Source organism: Equus przewalskii, chromosome 8 (assembly GCF_037783145.1).
Source record: "Equus przewalskii isolate Varuska chromosome 8, EquPr2, whole genome shotgun sequence".
NCBI classification, from domain to species: Eukaryota; Metazoa; Chordata; class Mammalia; order Perissodactyla; family Equidae; genus Equus; species Equus przewalskii.
The window spans coordinates 2,401,665-2,416,646 of record NC_091838.1 but is presented as its reverse complement, the minus strand read 5'-3'; the positions used below and the strand labels follow the sequence as shown (position 1 = coordinate 2,416,646).

At 36.6% G+C, this 14,982-nt stretch overlaps 1 protein-coding gene across 5 annotated transcripts in view; it reads right to left on the bottom strand.

Moving 5' to 3' along the window:
- Nucleotides 1-14,982, bottom strand: part of RMDN1 (regulator of microtubule dynamics 1) — a 39,495-nt gene that overhangs the window by 15,185 nt on the left and 9,328 nt on the right. For all 5 annotated transcript variants that reach the window (XM_070631381.1, XM_070631377.1, XM_070631380.1 and 2 more), the window contains 2 exons: nucleotides 4,679-4,775; nucleotides 2,868-3,027 (listed from right to left, as the gene is read on the bottom strand). In XM_070631381.1, the coding sequence (XP_070487482.1) occupies nucleotides 2,868-3,027; nucleotides 4,679-4,775 (257 nt within the window). The remainder of the gene's footprint in view (nucleotides 1-2,867; nucleotides 3,028-4,678; nucleotides 4,776-14,982) is intronic.

Sequence of the window (14,982 nt, the reverse complement as noted above, 5' to 3'; positions counted from 1 at the left end):
TCACCATGTACAAAAGTTAACTCCAAATGGATCAAAGACCTAAATGTAAGAGCTAAAAAATATAACTCTTAGAAAGAAACATAGGTTGAAATTTGCATAATCTTGGATTGGCCAAGTTATACAGATATAACACCAAAAGCACAAGAAATCAAAGAAAAATAAACTTAATTAAAATTAAAAACTTGCACATCAAAGAACACTATCAACAAAGTGAAAACACAATTCACAGAATGGGAGAAAATATTTGCAACTCTTGTATCTAACACGGGACCAGTATCCAGAAAATATTCTCTTACAACCCAACAACCAAAAGACAAACAATCCATTTTAAAAATGGGCAAATAATTTGAATAGACATTTCTCCAAAGATATAAGAATGTCTAATAAGCAAATGAAATGATGCTTAACATCATTAGTCATCAGGAAAATGCAAATAAAAGCCATGATGAGACACTTCATATCCACTGGGATTGCTGTAATTTTAAAAAATGGACAATAAACAAGTGTTGGTGAAGATGTGGAGAAACTGGAACTCTCGTACATTGCTAGCGCTAATGTCTAAAACGGTACAGCTGCTTTGGAAAACAATTTAACAATTCTCCAAAAAGAATTACATAGAATTACCATATGATCCAGCAATTCTACTCCTAGGTATATACTCGAACTGAAAACAGGTATTTAAACAAATACTTGTAGTACATGAATGTTGATACCTATACTATAAACAATAGGCAAAGGTGAAAATAACCCACATGCCCATCAACTAATGAACAGATAAACAAAACGTGGTATCTCCATACAACGGAGTGAATATTATTCAGCTGATAGATGCAACAACATGATGGACCTCAAAAACACGGTGAGCGAAAGATGCCAGGCACAAATGATCCCATATTGTATGATTCCATTTCCATGAAATATCCAGAGTAGGTAAAGCCACAGAGACAGAAAGCAGATTAATGGTTGTCATGGGCTGGGAATAAGAGGGAATAGACAGTGACTGCTTAATGGGTACTGGGTTTCCTTTTGATGAAAATGTTTTGAAACTTGATAGAGGTAATAGTTGCACAGCACTATAAATGTATTAAATGCCACTGGAGCATACCTTTTAAAATGGATAATTTTATGTTATGTGAATTTACTTGAATAAAAAAAGACAGAATTGAAAGCAAGTGTTCACACAAAAATTTGTATACAATTGTTTACAGCAGCATTATTCCTAATAGCCAAAAAGTGGAAACAACCCAAAGCTCCATCAGCTGATGAACAGATAAACTAAAGTGGCATATCCATATGAAGGAATATTATTCAGCCATAAAAAGGAATGAAGCACTGTCAGAAACTCAACAAGATGAACCTTTAAAATATTACGCTAAGTGAAATAAGCCAGACACACTAAGGCCATATATTGTATGATTCCATTTATATGAAATGTCCAAAATGGGCAAATTCATAGAAACAAAAAGTAGATTAGTGCTTGACAGGGGAGAATTGGGACTAACTGGTAATAGGTATGGGGTTTGTTTGGGGGGAAATGGAAGTGTTCTGGAAATAGATAGTGGTGAAGGTTGCACAACATAGTGAATATGCTACAAACCACAGAAGTGTACACATTATAATGGTGAATCTTACCTAATCTGAAGTATATAAAATAAGTAAAAATAAAAATGAGCAAGACTTATCACCTACTTACAAGAAGTACACATTAAATATGAAGACATAAATAAAAGTTAAAGGGCAGAAAAAGACATAACATGCTAACGTTAACCAAAAGAAAACAAGAGTGGCTCCATTAATATCAAAGCAGACTGTAAAACCAAGAATATTTCTAGAGATGAAAAGGATCATTCTCCAATGATAAAGAGGTCAATGCATCAAAATTGTAACAATCCTAAATGTTTATATTCCTGATAACGGTACTTTAAAACACATGCTGTAAAAACTAATAAAACTGCAAAGAGAAACAGACAAATCTACAATTATACTTGGAGATTTCACCATCCCTTTCTCAATAATTTACAGAACAAGTAGACAGAAAATCAGTAAGGATCTAGAAGACTCGAACAACACTATCAACCAACTTGGCCCGAATGACATTTACAAGATACGGTCAGCAACAGCTGAATAAACATTCTTATCATGTGCACAAGGAACATTTACAAACGTGGACCATATTCTGGGCCATAAAAGAAGGTTTAACAAATTTAAGGATTTGTATCTGTTTTATCCTTAATATAAACCAGTAGTAGTTGAGGGTAGGGGGGTGGGGGACTGATCCCCAAAGGGAACATTTTGAAATGTGTGGAGATGGAATCTGAGTGTCATGAGGATAGGGGCCTCTACTGAGGACAATCCAACAGAATAAAGTGATGTCCTAATCCAAAACAACAACGATGTCCCCTAGGCTCCCCACAGTGTCCACTGAAAAACAGTATTCTAAACCAGCTGGGAAATCCAGAAACTAGCAGAGTTACAGGGGAAAGGTTATAGTAGGCCTCAGCTGTCCAACTGCTATATTCCTACCTCCACATAAAACATAAACACGTGAGGAAAATGAGAAAAGATGTGTCAAGTGCTTGTACAACCAGGAATAAAGATATATGTAATTCTTGAAACTAACACTTTGGTTTAAAAATAAACATTCACAAATGTAACTTATCAAACACACTAATGAAGTTAGAATAAATGTTCAAGAATGCAAAGAAAAAATGACTTCTTTTTGGAAAAATGTTACAGAAACAAATCTCTTCCCCATTTCTTTAAAACAGAGCAATTTTCCTTCCCATGTAAATTAGTGCTGACAGGTAAGTACAGACCGATGCACCTCTCAGAACTGGGTAACAGCTCCATTACTTTAAGCACCTCACCTTATGAGCTGCAAAACTTGACTCATTTTTTTCCAGCGCTCTTTTTGCATACTCCAGAGCTTCATACACCAGGAGCTTTTTCTCCTCTTCAGAGGTTCCGCTAAGCTGAGCTATATCCCGTGATGCCCGTGCCAAACGCCACAGCAACTCTGCATCTTCACTAATTTGAAATAAACATAAAACAACCATTTTAGCTCACATTTAAAAACTGTTAAAGGTCACATCACTAATGAATAAATACGGTTTTTCAGGTCAGTGGGGATATAGCAAGCAACACGATATCAAAAGCCATTATTATTCAAAATGTTAAATGTATTATTTTCTTTCACATATAAACATCATTTGCTAAACTTTCCTACAAAATATCCAATATTATACTTAAATATTAACTTACCTATAACATCTAAAATGCAAACTTCCCTATAAAAGATCTCTGAACTCTCTGAACACTTGCCCTACAAAATTCAACACATAACTCGAGGCTTGACTTCTTTGGCACTGTGCTTCTGACAACTCAGTTACTGGATCAGACAGTACCATAAAATACATAAGCTTAACAGACAGGGTCATGCTCTAGAACACAAAACTGCTGCATCCCTAGCCCCAAATACAGTGCCTGGAACACGAAAGATACAGGGTAAGTATTTGTTAATGAGTGAGTGAGTGAACATAATGTAATCTTAAAATAAATCCTATATTTGAATGTGTCATCCATGCCATCAGGTAAGGAATACTACAAGTAAGGACAATGGACTCTTCAAAGAATTGCCATTTAAATATAATTACATCAAATAAGAAATGGCAAATAAACAAAACAGTAACCACAATAAAGAGTTAGAAATATTTTTAAAAACTAATCTTAAATTCCTTTTTATTAAATGTTTGCCTTTGAGCCTCCCATATTATACATTTCTTAACAAAAAATGGTATTCACAAAATTTTGAAACTAAAGGTAGCAATACTGTATTGATAATTCAGTGAATATGGAGTAACTACCTTATAGCTTACTTTTCAAGCAATTACTGAAATGACTATAAAATGCCAACCCAGCCACTTCAAGTTTCTCAAGGGAGAATGGAAAAGGAAAGATGGATCCTACAGATATTTAGCAAGCAAAATTGATGGGTCTTGGGGAGAAAACTGGTTTTGGGAATCTGACAAAGGTAGTTGAAAACAACTCAAAATTTTTAGTTGAGGAGATGAGGTAGATTAGTGATCTGGAAATGTCATTTAGCCTTATTTGACTTATTTTAAAGGGCTAAATCTCCCTCCACCTCCATCCTCCCAAAAAATGAGTACACACTGATAGTTTGGAGTAAACATGAATCTGACATTAAAAATCCAAAAAGGAGATATTTTTAGTTTCTGTAAAAGACAGTGCTTCTAAAATGATACACAGGTATCATTCAACGGTGGCATACAATCCTCCTAATTCCTTTACATCTTATACCAATAAAAAAATCAATTTAAATGAAAAGGAATGAGAAATATACAATATAGACAGATGAGATAAACATACATTCCAGGAGTACCTTGTATGATCCAAAGAAAAACAAGAAAATGGAAAAAACGTTTCAACATTCTACTAGAATGAGTAAGTAGAACCACCTTTTCCTAATCACTGAGATAATGTGGAGCACTTTTGAGTCATTTAAGAAAGAAACAGCATACTGTAAGTTAAACTCTAAGAATTAATATTTTGAAGTAATAAATTTAAAAAACTATAAAATTTCAAGCACTAAGAATCATTTTAATTAAGTAACAAAATTTCTGAGGAAACCGCAAACCCAGGCCTGTCATACATTGCCCACCTTTCCTTGTATTGGGTTAACAACTGATAAAGTTTCTCTGTTTCTCCACTTTCATATAGGTAGTCTGCTTGTTCAAGGATCTCTTCAACTCTAAAGACTGTAAAAGGAAAAAGACAATAAAGTAGGTCTTCCCAAGCCAGATGAAACACAAAGACTTTTATATCTAAGCAAAAGAAATAAGACGCAGAAATCACTCATTAAGAAAGATCAGAACTTCTGAAAAATCTAGATGCAAGTGGAGCAGAAATAAGTATGAAGTTATCACAGTAAGTGATTTATTGAAATCATAGAAAATGAAAAATTAGAAAGTATATTCTGGTAGTGACTAAAGATGATATATTTTAAAAAATAAAAAAAGTAAATTCTCGTGAGGAATTTATGGTACCCTTACCCTCCACATGGGCAAAGTTTTTGTTGCTGTTGTTGCTAAGTATCATCCATTGTAGAAAATGATGGTATAATATCCACTTATAGCATTGAAAATTATTAAATCACATGGACTGAACCATATTGTTTTACTAGACTCCCTTTATGACCTAACTTATACAGACACTGTTATAGAAAAAGAGTCAAGCCTGTCATCAAAAACTTAGATGAAGTTAACTACATAGAGAATCTGAAACTTACCTCATGCACCATGCTCCAGACAACTCATTAATCAGTTTAGATATTAGTACAAAACACATAAACCTTATAGACAGTGTGATGCTCTAAAAAAGTTGACTAGTTACTGAAGAAAACAGTAAGTCTGAATTTCAGGATATTTCAATTATTATTAAGGAACATACATATTTACTTTTGTCTTCTATAAGGGTGCTGTATTTTTTAGTCTAGTATATAAGCCAACATTCCAATGTGTTCAGTTGCATTTCCTTATTATTTACCTTAGAACATTTTAATTAATTATAGCATATTTGAGGTTAAAAAATTTTTTTAAGTTTGTGAAAAATTAAAATCTGGACCAGCAAAAAAAGAAAAAAACCTCATGAATTTATGACTCAACCTTCTAAAGTTAAGCATGTTGTATTACATAACATCATAATGTAATTATAACAGTTTAAGAAAAATTAAATGACAAAGCAAATAAATCCCAAAATTAAAAGATTTTTTTTCCCCTCTTTAATCCTCCTTCAATCTGGTTAGGTGCTATGATTTAATAATATTCACATGACTGGTTAATTTTCTTAAGTTTGCTCCCACTCTATCCCATATTTTTATCAGTGGCTGATTCTCCAAATTTGGGTTACAACAACCCAAAGATCCTTAAAGAGAATAAGTAGTAGTCTCAGAATCCTTAGTCAATGTTAGTGGCAGGCAGAATAATGGCACCAAACATGCCCACATCTTAATCCCTGGAAGTTATGAAAACGTACAGGTTACATGGCACACGGGACTTAGTTTGTAGAGAGAAGTAAGGTTGGTAACCATTAACCTGAAAATGGGAGGTTATCCTGGATTAGCCAGGTGGGCCCAATATAATCACAAGAGTCCTTAAAAGTGGAAGGAGGCAGAAGAGAGTCAGGGAAAGGAGAACAATGGAAATGAGGTCAGAGTGAAGTGACAGCTGCCTCTGAACATGGAGAAAAGAAGCCTTCAGCCAAGGAGTGCAGGAAGCCTGGGGAAACTGAAACTACAAGCAACAGAGTCTCACCAGGGCCTCCAGAAGAAACACAGCCCCGCCAATTCCTTGATTTTAACCCAGGGGACCCATTTAGACTTCTGACTACAGAACTGTAAGATAATAAATGTGCATTGTTTTAAGTCATTCTGTTTGTGGTAATTTGTTACAGCAGTGACAGGAAACTTTCACGACATTAAATATATTCCAGACGGTGTCAAGATGGCGGTGGACGTGGACTCTGAATGCACCTGCTCCCATGGACACAATTTACAACTACTCTGGGAACAATTATCCCTGACAGGGAACTGAAAAATGGATAAAAAGAAACCCCACAACAAGGGACAGTGCTATCCGAGGTGGAAGAGGCAGAAATTCCTTCTGGAGAGAGAGAGAAGCCACCTTGGAGCCAGGGTGTTTTCACAGCTGGCCAGGAGCAACCCTAAGTGTGTACTCACAGCCTTCCCTGGAGGAGTGGGGGACCTGAGCAGGAAGCGTTACTGCTATAAGCATCCTTTGGACTCAGCACAAGCAAGAAAAGTCTAATAATATCTGGCTTTGCTTGGTAGTAACTACAACAGGGAATAGCCCCAGAAAAACTATCAGACATAAGGGGAAAAAAACCTGGCTCTTAAAGGGCCCATGCACAAATTCACCTGTTTCAAAAGCAACCTAAATTCACCAGAAAGAAAGATGCACAGCCTTTGGTGAAAAGAGACTCACCTGGTAGGTTCTGGGTGCATCTTGATGAGAGATGAGAACACCCCAGGGACAGAGGCATTGGCAGCAGCCATTACTATGACCTGGTACAGGTGTGCTGACACAGACACTGGAAGATGCGATTGGAGTTCTTCCCCTGGCCTGTTAACCCAGGGTCTGCCCTCACCACTAGACCACTGATTTAATCCAGCTCAGCCAGAGCAGACAGCCCACCCTAGGGACTGGCCCCACCCAACAGCAAGCGCTTGGGCAACCTGTGGGCCAGCACAGACAGGATACCTGGTACCTCTGCAGCCAGGTGAGTGGGTCCGCATCTGTGGGGCAGGGCATGAGCAAGGGGCAGGCCTGTGTTGGTGGAGTGTGTGGGGTCTCTGCAGTTGGGCGACTGGGTCCACTTCAGTGGGTTGGGCGTGCACATGGGGCAGGACTGTGTTGATGGGGTGTGTGGCCCTGCAGATGGTGGGGCTTCTCAGCTGCAGCAGACTTGTGCTTCTCAAACAGCCACTTAGGGATCAGCCCCACCTTCCAAAACCTGAAACAACTGGGTGTTCCCATGCCTGGGGCTGGCCCCACTCAGCTGCAATCTTGAAAGAGCTGACAACAGCCTTGCAGGCCAGAGGGCTTCAGCAATAGTAAGCCCCTGAGCCTAGCAACCAGCCACGCTGGGGGCCTACTCACTTAACAGAAAAATCGCAATAGGAATGTGCTATTAGACCTTGCAGCCAACTGTGCTGGGGCTCCCCACACCCAATACAGTGACTGAAGGGTCCATAGCAGCCACATACAGCTGAGCATTACAACCAGCTGGCCAGGGGACAGCCTAGCCTCTCCAAGAACCTACAGCAAGAGCAACCCTACAAGAGAAGGACACATGTAGCCCACACAGGGTTCGCTCCTGGAACGTTTGGACTGGTGATGAGAGGGAAGCACACTGCTGGGCCTCATAAGGCATCTCTTACCTAAGACCACCTCTCCAAGATGGGAAGATGTAGCTGACCCATGTAACACATAGATATAAGCAAAGAGAAAAAGGCAAAAAGAGAAACAAAGGAAAACACTCCACGTAAAGGAACAGGACAAAACTCCAGAAAAAGAACTAAACGAAAGAGAGATAAACAATCTACCTGATAAAGAGTACCAACTAATAGCCATAAGGATGCTCAGTGATCTTGGAAGAAGAGTGGATGAACCCAGCAAGAAGTTCAACAAAGAATTGGAAAACATAAAAAAAAAATGAGAAATGAAGAATACAATACTGGAAATGAAAAATTCACTACAGGGACCCAATAGCAGAGCAGAAGATACAGAAGAATAGATCAGCGAGCTGGATGAAAAGACTAGAGGAAATCACCCAGGCTGGGAGGATAAAAGAAAAAAGAATTAAAAAGAAAGAGGACAGTCTAAGGAACCTCTGGGACAACATCAAGAGTACTAACATTCTGATTATACATAGCCCAGAAGGAGAAGAGAAAGCAAGAAAGGGGCAGAGAACTTATTTGAAGAAATAATAGCTGAAAACTACCCCAAACTGGGAAAGGAAACAGATACACAGGTCCAAGAAGCACAGAGTCCCAAACAAGATAAACTCAAAGAGGCCCACACCAAGACACTTTATAATCAAAATGTCAAGAATTAAAGATAAAGAGAGAATCCTAAAAGCTGCAAGAGAAACACAACAAGTTACATACAAGAGACCCCATAAGGCTATCAGTTGACTTCTCAGAAGAACCTTAAAGGCTAGAAGGGAGTGGCACGATATAGTTAAAGTGCTGAAAGGAAAACACCTACAGCCAAGAATACTCTACTCGGTAAGGTTATCATTCAGAATGGAAGGAGAGATATAGTTTCCCAGACAAGTGAAAACTAAAGGAGTTTATCACCAAGAAACCAGTCTTACAGTAAATGCTAATGGGACTTATTTAAGTGGAAAAGAGAAGACCACAAATAGGAATAATTATCACACACAAAAAATAAAATCACTGGTAAAGTCAAATATACAATAAACGTAGCAGATCAACCACCTATGAAGCTAATATGAAGGTCAAAAGACAAAAGTACTAAAATTATCTACTTCCATGATAAGAGGGTAACAGATACACACACACACACACACAAAAGTTAGATAGCAAAAACATAAAAGGTGGGAGGAAGGCAGTAAAAGAGTAGAGCTTTTAGAAAGAGGTCAAACTAAAGAGATCATCAACTTAATATAGATTGTTATATATGTAGGTTATTATATATGAACCTCATGGTAATCACAAACCAGAAACCTGTAATAAATACACAGAAAACTAAGAGAAAGGAACCCAAACATAATACTAAAGATAGCCATCAAACCACAAGGGAAGAGAGCAAGAGAAGAAGAAAAGAACAGAGAAGAACTACTAAAAAATCCAGAAGAAAAGTAAAAAAACAGCAATAAGTACATTCTTATCAATAGCTACTTTAAATGTCAATGGAATAAATGCTCAAATAAAAAAGCATAGTGTAGACGATTGGATAAAAAAATAAGACTCATATATATGATGCATACAAGAGACACACTTCAGACATAAAAACACAAACCGAAAGTGAAGGGATGGAAAGATAATCCATGCAAACAGCAAAGAAAAGAGTGGGGGTAGCAATACTTATATCAAACAAAATAGACTTTAAAACAAAAACTGTAACAAGAGACAAGAAAGGGAACAATCCAACAAGAGGATGTAACACTTGTAAATATCTATGAACCCAACATAGGAACACACAAATACATAGAGCAATTATTAACAGACAATAAAAGGAGAAATAGAAAGTAACACATTAATAGTAGGGGACTTTAACACTCCACTTACACCAATGGATAGATCATCCAAACAGAAGATCAATGAAGAAACATTGGTCTTAAATGACACATTAGACCAGATGGACTTAGTAGATATATACAGAACATTCCATCCACAAACTGCAGAATACAGACTCTTTTCAAATGCACATGGAACATTCTCCAGGATTGATCACATATTAGGCCACAAACAAGTCTCCATAAATTTAAGAAGATCGAAATAATACCAAGCATCTTTTCTGATCACAATGGTGTAAAACTAGAAGTCAACTACAGGACGAAAATCAGAAAGGCCAAAAATATGTGGAGATTAAACAAAATGCTACTCAACAATATTTGGGTCAACAAATCAAAGGCGAAATCAAAAAACACCTGGAGACAAATGAAAATAGAACATGCCAAAATATATAGGATACAACAAAAGTGTCTCTAGGAAGGAAGTTTATAGTTTTTCAGGCCTACCTCAACAAACAAGAAAAATCTCAAAGAAACAATCTAACAGAGCACCTAAAGGAATTGGAAAAAGAAGAATAAACAAAGCCCAAAATCAGTAAAAGGAAGGAGATAATAAATCAGAGCAGAAATAAATGAAATAGAGACTAAAAAAACCATAGAAAAAACTCAATGAAACCAAAAGCTGGTTCTTTGAAAAGATAAACAAAATTGACAAATCCTAAGCTAGACTCAGCAAGAAAAAAAGAGAAAAGGCTCGAATAAATAAAATCAGAAATGAAAGAGGAGAAACTACAATGGACATCTCAGAAAGACAAGAGTATCAGAGAATACTATGACAAGCTCTACACCAACAAACTGGATCATCTTGAAGAAAGTGATAAATTCTTAGAATCATACAACATTCCAAAACTGAATCAAGAGGAAATAGACAATTTGAATAGACCAATCACCAGTAAGGAGATCAAAACAGCAATCAAAAACCTCTCAAAAAATAAAAGAGCAGGACCAGACAGCTTCTCTGGTGAATTCTACCAAACTTTCAAAGAAGACTTAACATCTATGCTTCTCAAACTCTTCTGAAAAACTGGAGAGGAGAGGAAGCTTCCTAACTCATTCTACGAGCCAACATCACCCTGATACCAAAACCAGACAAGGACAACACAAAAAAAGAAAATTACAGGCCAATATCACTAATGAAGATCGATGCAAAAATCCTCAACAAAAAACTAGCAAATCGAATACAACAGTACCTTAAAAAGATCATACAGTATGATCAAGTGGGATTTATTCCAGGGACGCAGGGATGGTTCAACATCCACAAATCAATCAATGTGATACAGCACATTAACAAAATGAAGAACAGAAATCACGTGATCATCTCAATAGATGCAGAGAAAGCATTTGACAAGATACAGCATCCATTTATGATAAAAAACTAAATAAAATGGGTATAAAAGGAAAGCACCTCAACATAATAAAGGCCATATATGAGAGATCCACAGCAAATATCATTCTCAATGGTGAAAAACTGAAAGCTATCCCTCTAAGAACAGGAACCAGAAAAGGATGCCCACTTTCACCACTTACTTAACATACTATTGGAAGTCCTACCCAGAGCAATCACACAAGAAAAAGAAATAAAAGGGATCCAAACTGGAAAGGAAGAAGTGAAGCTGTCACTATTTGCAGATGACATGATTTTATATACAGAAAACCCTAAAGAATCCACCAAAAGACTTTTAGAAATAATGAATGAATAAGGTAAAGTTGCAGGATACAAAATCACCACACAAAAATCAGCTGCGTTTCTAACACTAACAACAAAATAGCAGAAAGAGAAATTAAGAATACAATCCCATTTACAATTCCAACAAAAAGAATAAAATACCTAGGAATAAATCCCACCAAAGAGGTGAAAGACCTGTACACCGAAAACTATAAAACACTGTGAAGACACAAAGAAATGGAAAGATAGTCTGTGCTCCTGGATTGGAAGAATTAACGTAGCTAAAATGGCCATACTTCCTAAAGCAATTACAGATTCAATGCAATCCCTATCAAAGTTCCAATGACATTTTTCACAGAAATAGAACAAAGAATTCTAAAATTTATATGGAACAACAAAAGACCCGGAATAGCCAAAGGAATTTGGAGACAAAAGAATAAAGCTGGAGGTATCACAGTCCTTGATTTCAAAATATACTACAAAGCCACAGTAACCAAAATAGCATGGTACTGGCACAAAAACAGACACATAGATCAATGCAACAGAATTGAGAGCCCAGAAATAAACCCACACATCTATAGACAGCTCATATTTGACAAGGAAGCCAAGACCATAAAATGGAGAAAGGGAAATCTCTTCAATAAATGGTGCTGGGAAAACTGGACAGCCACAGGCAAAAGAATGAAAGTACACCATTATCTTACACCATACACAAAAATTAACTCAAAGTGGATCAAAGACTTGAATGTCAGACCTGAAACCATAAAACTTCTAAAAAGAAAACATAGGCAGTATGCTCTTCGACATCAGCCTTAGCAACATATTTTCAACTTCCATGTCTGACCAGGCAAAGGAAACAATGGAAAAAAGAAACAAATGGGACTACATCACACTAAAAAGCTTCTGTACAGCAAAGGAAACCATCAACAAAACGAAAAGACAACCTAACAATTGGGAGAAGATATTTGCAAATCATATATCTGGTACGGGGGTTGGGAAAAAAATATTCAAAATATATAAAAAACTCATACACCTCAACAACAAAACTAACCACCCAATTAAAAAATGGGCAAAAGATTTGAACAGAGATTTCTCCAAAGAAGATATACAGATGGCCAACAGGCACATGAAAAGATGTTCAACATCCTAATTATCAGGGAAATGCAAATCAAAACTACAATGAGATATCACCTCACTCCGGTCAGAATGACCATAATTAACAAGATAGGAAATAACAAATGTTGGAGAGGTTGTGGAGAGAAGGGAACACTTGTACACTACTGGTGGGAGTGCAACCTGGTGTAGCCGCTATGGAAAACAGTATGGAGTTTCCCCATAAAATTAAGAACAGATCTACCATATGATCCAGCTGTTCCACTGGGGGTATTTATCCAAAGAACTTGAAAACACAAACGCATAAAGACACATGCACCCCTATGTTCACTGCAGCACTATTCACAATAGCCAAGACTTGGAAGCAACCTAGGTGCCCATCAAGGGACAAATGGATAAAGAAGATTTGGTATAAATATACCATGGGAGACTTTACAGCCATAAGAAATGATGAAATCTGGCCATTTGTGACAACATGGATAGATCGTGAGGGTATTATTGTAAGTGAAATAAGTCAGGGGGAGAAAGTCAAATACTGTATGATCTCACTCATAAGTAGAAGATAAAAAGGACAAATACATAGCAACAGAGATTGGACTGGTGGTTACCAGAGGGGAAGACGGGAGGGAGGAGGGCGAAAGGGGTGAGTAGGCACATGTGTGTGCTGACAGATTGTAATTAGTCTGTGGATGGTGAACATGATGTGATCTACACAGAAATTGAAATATAATGACATACACCTGAAATTTACATAATACTATAAACCAATGTGATCGCAATAAAAGTAATTTTTAAAAATATATTGATCTGGCATATTTGAATGAGTACATGGTATGTGTAAGTACAAAAGTGACATTTAACTCTATTCACTTATTTTTCTCTCAGTCCCTGAGAAGACTGATAAAGAGATTACTGTCCAATCTAGGAATTCTACATCTCATCACTCATGTAATTAAAGGAAAATTTAGAAATGTATTAAATTAAATCTTTCTGTGTGTATTATTCTTCTATAACTTCTTAAATCACTTATCTCCAATTTCTTTAGTAATCAGTATAATATCATAAGCTATAGTATTCAGGCTTTAAATATATATATATTTTTTTCTTGATTCTAAACAAATTTCTAAAATCATACAGTGTGCAATTTATAAGAAAAAATGCACTTACTCTGATACTAGACTCACACAGGAACTAGGGTGGCAGCGTGTAGACCACTCACATGTCTGCAAACCAGTTGTGTGTTTATTTGTTTAATGTTCTGCACTTTTGCTGAAAATATTTAAAAGTAGGCTATGTTACTGACATTAAAAGATGATAGTCTATAAAATGGGCTAAACTTCCAAAGTAAATTACCTTTCAACTTACGTAATGAATAAATATCTCAACTTAGGTAATACAGAGGAAGAAAATCGAGATATTAATACACCTACAGTGAAATCTAAATTTAGCCTAAAATGAATATGCTCATGATCATAACAATGCCTAGAATTTGTTTTAAAAAGCCAATGAAGTGACTTACTGCATATATATAAAGTTTGGCTTTCTAGTTTTTCTTGCTAAGTGCATTCTTAGCCACGTGAGAAGTATGTGGACAAAAATGAAATACTGTACTCCTCCCAGCAAGCAGAGTAGCTATATTTCTGAAGTTTCTCCACACAGATCTTATAAAGTAGAAAATGAATATCTAGAGTTTCTGGTTACTCTTAAGATTTTCCTAGATACTAGGAGACTCTAAAAAGCAGCAACATTATCCAAACTCACGGCAAACTTTCCACCCCAGTAATATGGCATCTCAGCAGCTCTGGAGAAGCGCCTCTAAGAAAGCCCTGACATGGTACAAAGGAGTGTGCGTGCAGGAGCACCAACCTCAGCTCTGCAGCTTCATCAGGAAACAGGAACCGACGGAAGGACAGAGAAGAGACAAGCGAAGGGATTGTATGAAGAACCTTTATTTAAGTTGAGCCCCTTGAAATTATCTTCTCAGCATTTTACAAGTGAACTTTCACAAACACACACGAGTACTGTGAATGTATTAGCATATCTTGAGGGGCTTTAAATTTTGTCTATTTTAAGGAAATAACAAAAAACTTTCTACTGGAGTGTTTCAATTACTGCTGACAAGTGGGTATTTGGTATTATCTTGTGGTGACTACAGACATTACCATTTAAAAAATGAGTCCCACAATCTCACCCAACTGGAATGTCAAAAATATTTATGGATGCCCTTAAATTAATTTCTAAAAAATTCTCACTTCAGAATATTATTTAATCCCAGTAAATGGAGGAGGAAAAATTTTTTAATTGACTTTAATGAGCATGAAGCAGATCTAAAGAGAATTAAGACCTAA